Source organism: Trachypithecus francoisi, unplaced genomic scaffold, assembly GCF_009764315.1.
Source record: "Trachypithecus francoisi isolate TF-2019V2 unplaced genomic scaffold, Tfra_2.0 Lachesis_group8, whole genome shotgun sequence".
NCBI classification, from domain to species: domain Eukaryota; kingdom Metazoa; phylum Chordata; class Mammalia; order Primates; family Cercopithecidae; genus Trachypithecus; species Trachypithecus francoisi.
In genome coordinates this window covers 17,722,688-17,732,946 of record NW_022681473.1, presented here as the reverse complement: position 1 = coordinate 17,732,946, position 10,259 = coordinate 17,722,688, and the positions used below count along the sequence as shown (strand labels likewise).

The 10,259-nt window shown below is 59.9% G+C and overlaps 1 protein-coding gene across 2 annotated transcripts; it reads right to left on the bottom strand.

The window, feature by feature from the left end:
* Positions 1-328: 328 nt before the first annotated feature.
* Positions 329-9,857, bottom strand: PACSIN3 (protein kinase C and casein kinase substrate in neurons 3). Of its 2 annotated transcripts, none has more exons than XM_033206302.1 (11): positions 9,712-9,857; positions 6,361-6,426; positions 6,033-6,123; positions 5,762-5,918; positions 3,567-3,802; positions 3,301-3,456; positions 2,214-2,389; positions 1,963-2,083; positions 1,698-1,834; positions 1,172-1,293; positions 329-850 (listed from the first exon to the last, which is right to left on the bottom strand). In XM_033206302.1, exons 3-11 carry the CDS (start codon positions 6,084-6,086, stop codon positions 735-737), a joined length of 1,275 nt encoding a protein of 424 aa, XP_033062193.1. In that variant the 5' UTR covers positions 6,087-6,123; positions 6,361-6,426; positions 9,712-9,857; the 3' UTR covers positions 329-734. The 2 variants fall into 2 exon arrangements, with proteins under 2 accessions (XP_033062193.1, XP_033062194.1); XM_033206303.1 differs by having other exon boundaries at positions 6,361-6,422; positions 9,712-9,829.
* Positions 9,858-10,259: the final 402 nt, after the last annotated feature.

Sequence of the window (10,259 nt, the reverse complement as noted above, 5' to 3'; positions counted from 1 at the left end):
GGAGCTTGGGGGCGGGAACCCCCACTCCAGCCAATTACAGATCGATGAGTAAGGATTAGGCTGCCCAAGCGCTCCTCTTCCCTCTGGCCTGAACGGGCAGACGTAGTGACCGGCCTCTCGCCCAGCCTCCAGCCGTTCTCGGCTCACAGCAAGCCTGACAGCGAGTCCCCTCCACCCCAGACTAGGATCTCAAAACTCCAGAGCAGGCACCAAGCAGGCAAACCCTTTTCCAACCCCGGCTCCATAACAGACGCTAGGCCTCTCTCTAGATGCCCTCTGGAGGCCTGGCACGGGTGTCCTATCAAAAAAATGCACATGAGCCCGACAGTGGTTTTTTTGTTTCTGTTTTGTGTGTGTGTGTGTCAAGTTTTAATACACGCTAGAACAAGCCACAAAAGAGGGTGCTGCTAGGCCGGAACTACACTCACCCCAAGCCCACCTCAGGAACCCCAAAGCAGAGGTCAGGAACTGAGTTCACAGCTCCTGGGGAGGCCTAGGCACCCCTGAACCCTCTCACTTCTGACCTCCCATCTTGCCCTCAGCCTAGACTCATCCCTCCCTACCAGTTCCTTCCTAGACAAAGGCCCCTCCCCTCCCTGGGTCCCAGGACTTCCTCCCTCAAGGGACAGAGGAGCAGCAGGGGAGCGACGGTTCAGGGCCCTGAGGGTCCGGCTCTCCAGAAGCTGGGATCTCACCCAGGGTGGGTAAGCGTCGCAGAAGGGCTGTCAGGACACTCAGGCGCCCACGCACTCCACGTAGTTGGCAGGGTACAGGCCAATGCGGCCACTCTGCAACTGGCCTTGGCACCAGCCCTGCTCATCCTCCTCACTCATCTTCAGCAGCTCCTCCCCTGAGGGAAAGGGGATTGGTCACTGCCAGTGGCCCTGGCCCAGCCCGTTCCTGCAGCTGGGTCAAGGACTGAGGGGGATGGTGTGGTCCCAGAGCCCAGCTAGCAAAGACATGGCTCAGACAGAGGCAGGTCAAGGTCAGCAAGCTGCCCCACCCCAGACCCCGAATGCAGCCACCAGGCACCAGCTGTCTGGACCTGGAACAGCTGAAGGGCCAGAGGACTGGCCCTTAAGAAGTGGGTATTTGGCTTCCCTTTCGGACATCCCTGCTCAGGCGGGTAAAGCAGAGACCGACCGAAGCTAGGAAAGGGGTCCCAGGGTACCTGCTCGGAAGCTCAGCTCATCAGCTTCCTGGCCGGCATAGTCATAGAGTGCCCGCACCCGAACCCCGGTGGCAGCCTTCCGGGGACTCTCTTCATCTGACCACTCCTCATCCTGCCCCGTGCTGGAGAGGGCAGGCAAAGGGAGCAGCTCAGTGTGCAAGGAACACGAGGCTGGACATCTCACCCAGGATCAGGGCAAAGGCCTCCCTATCCCCAAGGGCACCTGGGAGAGGCAGGTGAGGTGCTGAAAGATTCTAGCTCTATCTCGCCATGCGGGACTTTGAGCAGAGGCAATTCCCGCCACACGCAGCTGATTTAAGGCATAAATGAGAGGGAACGTGGGAAATGCCTGGCAAATCTAAACCACTATGAGAACTGATATCATTACAACTACTAAGTAGGCCCTCAGGTCCCGGCACCAATTTTCAAACCATTTCAGGTGTGAAGGGAATGAAACCAAGGAGAAAGGAATGGAGGGTGGGCGGCAGGGCTGTTTCTTTGCCACAGCCACGCTCCTGGCTCTCACCCTGGGGACCCCGGGGACTGGGGTGGGGGTGCGGTGCCATCTCTTGTGGGCACGATGCTGGTCAGGGTAACCTCATCAGGGCTGCGGCCACCCTTCTCTTTCCGACTGATTGTCCTCTGTGTGTCCAAGGACCACTCCTGTGGGGACAGTGCTTACAGTCAGGTGGGGCCATCCGGACCACCTTCGCTTACTTCACCCCTAGCCCTGGCCGAGCTGAGTGGGAGCCCATCCCACCTCCCAGCCCCACCCCGCCTGGAACACATGCCTCAAACTGTGGCCAGTTCATGGCCATGCCTGGCCCGTGGGTGCTGCGCCACCAGCGCAGATCCTCTTCGTCACTGGCTGCCTCAATGCCCTGGTGCAAGTCGCGGTGGAGTTCATGGAACCTATGGCCCAAGGCACACCCTCAGTCTAGGAAGTCTAGACCCTGCATCCCTCAGTCCCAGCCAGGGCCTAGGGGAGCTGGAGGGGACCCAGTACTACCCCAGATCTCCACACCCACTAGGCAGTGCATACTTCTCACTGCTGGAAAGGTCCAGGTGCTGGTGTAAGGTGAGCAGCATGTCCTTGAAGAAAAGAAGCCGCTGGCGCTCCGCGGCCTGGCAGGTCTCAAAGGCCTGCTCCATGTCTTCCATGTAGCGTGGAGTGTAGCGATGCAGCTCTGCCAGTGTCTGCTCATACTGAGCTTTTGTCTGGGTGGGAGAGGAGGATTCTGGTGAGGACCAGACCGTCTTCCACCCAGGACTCCACCAGTGTTTACCAGACACTGCCATGGGCTGCTAGACCCGGGGCTAGCCACTAGGGGCTATCAGTCCTAAGACCCAATTCCTGCCCTCAAGAACCCCAGCAGCCTGGGCCGGGCGCGGTGGCTCAAGCCTGTAATCCCAGCACTTTGGGAGGCCGAGGTGGGCGGATCACGAGGTCAGGAGATCGAGACCATCCTGGCTAACATGGTGAAACCCCGTCTCTACTAAAAATACAAAAAAATTAGCCGGGTGTGGTGGTGGGCACCTGTAGTCCCAGCTACTCGGAGGCTGAGGCGGGAGAATGGCATGAACCTGGGAGGTGGAACTTGCAGTGAGCCGAGATTGCGCCACTGCACTCCAGCCTGGGTGACACAGCGAGACTCTGTCTCAAAAAAATTAAAAAAAAAAAACCCCAGCAGCCTAACAAGGGAGGTGACATCAGGCGCAGCAGATAAGAGTGTGGTGAAGACTGAAATGAGGTCAACCTACAGGAAAGGATGGGAGAAATCAGAAAAGGCTTCCTGGAGGAGGTGGAAACTGCAGCATCTCAGGATGGTAAGGATTTGCATATACAGAGCTGCAGGAAAGGACACCAGGCAGAGGGATACTGTGCAAGGAAAGAGCTGGAAGTTCTCAACTGCTGAAGTCATCCCAGTGCCTGAAACTCCATTTCTTTCCCTGGGTCAAGTATCACCTTTTGTCAGGTTCCTCCTTTAAATGATCATCTAGAGAGAGGGTGGCAGGTGAGGATTAGGGTAATGAGAGTGCTGGGGACTGGACAAGGTATTCAAGGAGCAAGATGCATTCAGGAAGCCATGCCCTGGGCGGGAGCCAGGGCTGGTACCTGTGGCCCGCACCTTCTCGGCCTCCTTGGCACAGCGTTCCACCCGTTCCTGCAGTTTGCGCAGCTGCTCCTGGGAGACGGCGCTGTCTGCCTTCGCATGGCTCTCCCTTGTCTGGGCTGTCTTCTCGTCCTTCCGGGCTGCATGGTAGCTTTTCTTGGAAGCCTCAACCTGGCATGCATGGGGACCACGCTGGACCCTGGATGCCACACCCTGGCCCCCTCGATCCCTTGCAGACCAGGAAGGAGCCTGCCTCGGATACCTCTCCCACCCAGCCTCACCTCCTTCAGCCTCTTCAGCCAGGGCTTCTGGGCCTTGCGGAAGCCGTCCTCAGCTGCCCGGCTCTCGCGGAAGCCACCCAGCACAGGCCGGTGGAAAGCCCCCCGCTGCCAGGCGCGCACCCGCTCACTGTCCTGACCTTGCAGCTTCTCCCGAACCTCCAGGTGCAGGGCGCTCAGCCGCTCGGCCGCCGTGAAAAAGGCATGCCAAGCCTTCTCCAGTGTGCCATACTGGGGGCCTGTAGGGAGGAACAGGGCTTGGGCCAGTCCTGGGTACCACCCAAAATAAGCCCAGCCCCTCTCATTGGGTACGAGGCATGGAAGCATGGGGTACAGGCATAGGGTGCAAAGGTGAATGACAACCCTGTCAGCTGGGCTTATTGAATGCAGACCGTGTGCCTCATCTCACTGAATCCTTGTCTCAGCCACCACCGTGAGGACAGTGACATTGCCAACATTGAACAGGCAAAACACTGAGGCCCAGAGAAGTGAACTCGCTCAAAGCATTATGGCTACAAGAGGAGCTGAGGGCCGGGTGCAGTGGCTCATGCCTGTAATCTCAGCACTTTGGGAGGCCGAGGCAGGTGGATCACGAAGTCAGGAGATTGAGACCATCCTGGCTAACATGGTGAAACCCCATCTCTACTAAAACTACAAAAAATTAGCCGGGCGTGGTGGCACGCGCCTATAGTCCCAGCTACTTGGGAGGCTAAGGCAGGAAAATCACTTGAACCCGAAAGGAGGAGGTTACAGTGAGCTGAGATCACGCCAGCCTGGGCGACAGAGCGAGACTCCCATCTCAAAAAAAAAAAAAAAAAAGGAGCTGAGATTCAAACCCATCTGTTGCATAAACACTACACTCCATTGCCTCAAAGGAAGAGCCTGTGTGTGCCCTCGAGGAAGACAACTTGCAGGGTGGAAGGATCCATGCTCCCAGTCAGAGGGCCCGGGCTCAGCCTTCAGCACTTCCTAGCTGTGTGCCTTTAGGCAAGTCCCTTAGCCTCTCTGAACTTCCAGTTTCTCCTCTAGAAAATCATAAAACAGGCCAGGTGCAGTGGCTCACACCTGTAATTCCAGCACTTTGGGAGGCCAAGGAGAGGATCGCTGGAACCCAGGGGTTCAAAACCAGTCTGAGCAACATAGCAAAACCCCATCTCTACAAAAAATACAAAAATTAGCCAAGTGTCGTCCATGCCTGTGGTCCCAGCTATTGTGGTCCCAGCTATTCAGGAGGCTGAGGTGGGAGGATCGCTTGGCCTGGGAGATGGAGGTTGCAGTGATCCATGATTGTACCACTGCACTCCAGCCTGGGTGACAGAGTGAGACCCTGTCTCAAAAAATAAATAAATAATTAAGAAAGGAAAGAAGGTCAGATGCAGTGGCTCACGCCTGTAATCCCAGTACTCTGGGAGGCTGAGGTGGGTGGATCACCTGAGGTCAGGAGTTTGAGACCAGCCTGGCCAACATGGTAAAACCCCGTCTTTACTAAAAATACAAAATTAGCCAGGCATGGTGGCGGGTGCCTGTAATCCCAGCTACTTGGGAGGCTAAAGCAGGAGAACCACTTGAGAGGCGGAGGTTGCAGTGAGCCAGCATCGTGTCACTGCACTCCAGCCTGGGCAACAATAGCAAAACGTCTCAAAAAAGAAAGGAAAGGGCCGGGCGCGGTGGCTCAAGCCTGTAATCCCAGCACTTTGGGAGGCCGAGACGGGCGGATCACGAGGTCAGGAGATCGAGACCATCCTGGCGAACACGGTGAAACCCCGTCTCTACTAAAAAATACAAAAAAATTAGCCAGGTGAGGTGGCGGGCGCCTGTAGTCCCAGCTACTCGGGAGGCTGAGGCAGGAGAATGGCGTGAACCTGGGAGGCGGAGCTTGCAGTGAGCTGAGACCCGGCCACAGCACTCCAGCCTGGGCGGCAGAGCGAGACCCCGTCTCAAAAAAAAAAAAAGAAAGGAAAGAAAATGGGTAAAACAGAACCATCTCTGCAGGGTTCTTGGAACTATCAAAGTAACTCATGAGCAGCCTTTGTAAACTCTTTAACACCACAGCCGTAAGGATGACCAGGAGGATCTTCCCTTTCTAAGGGAGGGTAGACATGGAGGCCTCAAACTTCCCACAACACGTGCAAAAAAAGAAGCTGGCCCGACAGTCCTGCACTCAGCTGCCCTCTGCCCCCTGCGAGGGCCTGGCTCACCCTTCTCCACGGTCCCCCTCCACTTTCGGGCCCAGTCGGCCAACTGCTGGGCATAGGCCTTTTCGATGCGTGCACGCTCCTGGAAGCAGCTGACCAGGTCCCCGCACAGCCGGTGCCCGTCCTCCACCCGCTGCACTGTGCGCCTGTAGTTGCCAGCCTGGGCATACAGGAGAAGGGCGCTGTCACCGGGGAAAAGCCTCCTTTTGGGCTGGGGCTGTCAGTTGGGCTCCTCCCCTAGACAAGGAGCTGAGCCCAGGACCCAGCTGCTCACCTCCCAGAAACTGCCCCCTAAGGCCTCCCCTCCAGCGTCCTCTTCTGGAGCCATGGTGTCCCCGCAGCACGGAATGGTGGCGGATTTGGGGCTGTGGAGGGCAGAGGGGTAAGCAGGAAAGCTGGACATATGTTTTCGGGGATAGGAAAAGACCCTCTCTATACCTGGACCTTGCCCCACCGCCTTCCCCACCACCCAAGGAGCAGTCAGAGCTAGGACTTAGCAGGCAGGGCGCTGAAGACCCCAAGAAGGGCCAGGATGGGTGAGGATGGAGTCTCAAAGCTCTTCCTCTCGCTGCTCTGCCCTTCCCCTCTTGCCCCCCACATACCTGGGGCCTAGAGATCACTTCAGGGACCTGGGTGTCCAACTTTCAATGCTGCCACCGTGACTCTGCCTTGAAGGAGAACAGAGCAAGGGTGAGGGTGGGGGCCTAGAGCATCCAGGGCGGTGCCCGGCACCCCCGATATAGCAACTGCTGTCAGAAGCGCCAGATTCCAGGGAGGAGAATGCCAGACGGGTCACACGATCCAGCCAGGGATTAAATGGCAGGCGGGGGTGGGCGGTGGGCAGAGGGCCCCACTCCCCCAACTGCCGATGAGAGAAGAGGACTCCTGCCCAGGCCAGGGCCTCTGTTGCCTTCCCTTGAGTGACAAGATGACCCCATTACCCAAGAGGCCAAGTCAGAGGGTGTCTGGCCACATCCCAGTAGCTCCCTGTACTGAGGAGGGCACGAAGGGAGCCAAGAGGCCTGGCTTCTGTCTTGGCCAGGAAGCCTGAACAAGTGTATGTAACGGTCTCCTCCTAAGGAGGCCCCAGTTCCCTCTAAGATGGAACTCCTCTGTGTGCTCAGCTGCCATGCCAGGGCTGGTGTGAAACTCAAACCAAGCAACGCACCAGAAATACGAGGGGCCCTGCAGTCACACGAAGATACTCATTTCAGTCCACACATCCATTGAGGGCCCACAGGACTCCATGGGGAACACACAACCCAGGCCCACCCTCCAAAGGCCTGGCGTCCAGGGCAGCGTGGGGAAGTGAGAAGCGATGACCAGCTATAAGAATGTTCCCCAGACTGGGTGTGGTGGCTCATGCCTGTAATCTCAGCACATTGGGAGACTGAGGTGGGTGGATCACCTGAGGTCAAGAGTTTGAGACCAGCTTGGCCAACATGGAGAAACCTCATCTCTACTAAAAATGGAAAAATTAGCCAGGCATGGTGGCAGACACCTGTAGTCCCAGCTACTTAGGAAGCTGAGGCATGAGAATCACTTGAACCTAGGAGGTGGAGGTTGCAGTGTGCCGAGATTGCACCATTGCCTGGGCAACAGAGTGCGGGTCTCAAAAAAAAAAAAAAAGTTCCCTAGAATTGCAGAGGCGGGCAGGCCAATTCCAAGCCCAGAGCCACAGCCCCAGAGACTCAAGGACACAGTGGCATGTGGCTGCTCCCCGCCTGCCTCTGGGCAGGGTCTCAGCTGTCCCCTGTCCCCAGTACCGACTGACTCACAGGCCCTAGAAGGAAATCAGTTCCTCTCTGAGCAAGCCCAAGGGACATAGCCAGACCCAGGAGGACAGTGTGTGCCCTTTGTCCCCAAAGCAGGGCGCTGTCACAGAGCTTCCTCCAAACTCATGCACCTCTGCTCCTCCTTCAAACCTCCAATTAAGGCATCTTCTCCTCAGTCACTTCCCCTGTTCCTCTGTCCTTGCTCCCATAGCCCTGGGTGACCCTTCAGCCAGGGCGTATAACCCATGGAGTTGTGGCTGACAGGACAGTGTCTGTCTTCAGTCACCGACAGAGGCTTCGGGGATTCTCGTTTGTGTGTCCCCACGAGCTGGAATCAGCAATAATTAGTTAAGTGAGAAAACAGGTGATGTCCACCTGGAGCGCAGTAAACACACCGGCTCCAACAGCTGTGGGAACACTTGGTGCAGGTGGGCTTCCCCCTCTGCTAACAGGAAGCAGAGCTGGGGCTCCGCGGAGACCCAGGCAATGGAGATGCCCACCAGGGGCCTCACGAGCTCGTCACTTGGTTCCCTCTGGAATCTGTCCTGCCTGTCCAGAGTGGGCCTGACAGGGCGATGGAGAGAAAGAGAGCTGCCACCATGAATCACAGAGCTCTGGAGCCTGCCCCAGTCCAGCCTCAGGAGCCTGGGGCCCCTTGCCTGTTCCAGCCTCCGAGTTCCCTGCTCCCCAGAGAGCTGCCCCCCACCCCTTCCCTCTCTCTGGCCCCAGAACAGAGCAAGCTGTGTGTACTGGGCTGGCACAGCTCCCTCCGGCCTCCCAGAGCAAACACAGGCCCAAGCCCCGGGTGCAGCCAGGCCCCACAGCCCCAGCCTGACCTCTCTGTGGTGGTGAGGGGGGGGGGGCTTGCACCTTGGCCCCTGTTGAGGGGGTTGGCACCCTGTGCCTCCTGAGCTCAGCAGAGACCCAAATCAGTCCCCACCACAGGCAAGAGCTCAGAAAGCAGGTAATGCAATCTTCCCAGCCCCGGGAGCCAGCACGTTCGGCTCCAAGAGGTCTTCGTGGGCTTGGCAGGTTCTCCTTGCAGCTTGCACGGGCCAAGGTAGGAGTCCCTAGTTCAGGGAAGACCCACTCTCCCTACCTGAGGCCTGAAGGTACCCGGCCCCAGACCAGCCCTAACCCCTTCCAGAAGCTAGGGGCTTGCCCCTGGTAGGGAGCTCAGCCATTCTGCCCGGCCCATCCCTAGGACCTGAGTCACAGGCTGCGCCCTAGGGCTTCTTCCCCTGGCGGCCCCTCCCGGTGCGCCCGCAGCCCTAGGATTTCAGGACAGAGCGGGGGGGGGGGCGGGGTCAGTCGGCTGGTCCGGAGAGGGGCAGCGAGGTTAGAGGGGCTGGAACCAGAAGCCAGAGCCAGCCAGGAGGTCAGGAGGCTGGGGGAGGGGGTGGCGCAGCCAAAGGGGGAGGAGGCAGGGCCAGGGAGGGGCATAACAAAGGGACACTTTTGGAAACCCGACCTGCCGGCCGGGGTGCCTTCTCCCAGATGACGCACTCTGAACCCCAGCCTCCACTCCAGAGCTCGGCGCCCAGGGGCTACGTGCCTCTGGCCTCAACCCTTATAGACCGCGCCCCTCGACAGGACCCCTTGCCGCCCGGAGCTGCATAACTCGGAGCCCGCGGAGCCACGCGGAGCGGCAGGGCCAGGCCTAGCCACCGAGCTCTAGGACTTCTTGGCCAAACTTGTTGAACTTGGTCTCGGCGGGGGTGGGGCCACCGATCACTGCCAAGGGGAGGGGACACCCCCGGCCCGGGCCGGCCTCGCCGTGGGCTCCAGATGGTGGCCCCGGGCAGCAGACCCAGGAATCGGGGCTCGCAGCAGAGGGCGATGGGTCGCCAGCGGGCGAGGACCCTCTAGGGCCCCGGGGCGTGCGGGAGGCGAGCGGATGGGGGCCCTCGAGGGGCCCCTGGAGACGGCTCAGCCCTCCAGCTACTGCGCCCCCTTCCCCAGGCGGCCTGCGGAATTGCGGAGCCCGCGGCGCGGCAGATGGGACGGCCCCTCGGCGCGGCTACGGCCCTTCCCGTCGGCACGCAGAGCGGGGTGGCGGGGGGCTCCCTGGGCGGGAGTCGGCTCCACTGCAAACTTCAGAAGCCGGAGCAGGACAGGGCGGGCTCGAGCCACTGCACCCGCCGCCGCGTCCCCGCGCGTCCCCTCCAGGGCACTCACCGCCTCCTCCCTGGGCCCCTCGGCGGGTGGGGGTCCGGCCACGCTCCGGCCCGAGTCCTGCCGCTCCCGGGCCCGCGCCGCAACCTCCCGGAGCGCGCCGGGCCCTCCCCCGGGAAGCCCAGCCCCCCGCCCCCGGCCCCGCCCTCTCCTGGCCGCCGCTGCCTCAACCCCACGCGGCGGAGCGGCTGGGCTGCGGGGCGGCGGGGCTGCGGGGCTGCAGGCATCGCGGCGACCGGCGGCTCTTGGGGCGCGGGCCGAGGTTTCTCTGCTCCGCCCGTGTGCGGAGTGCCTGGGCGGGCTCCCCAGGGTTGCACGCCGGTGCTGCAGGGAGCCAGATTTCGGCTTTGCCCCTCCCCGACCGTTGCAGAGGCTGGGAGACCCGAGGGAGTAAGAAGGGACCGGGCCGGCACGGGCAGCCTTGGAGCGGGGCCGGGGGCTGCACTGCCTTACATTTTTTGCTGAGCACAGCCTGTTTAGAAATTGGCTCAGGCGAGCCTCACAACCACCCCTTGTAAGCATTAGGATTCCCACCATACAGATGCAAAAAC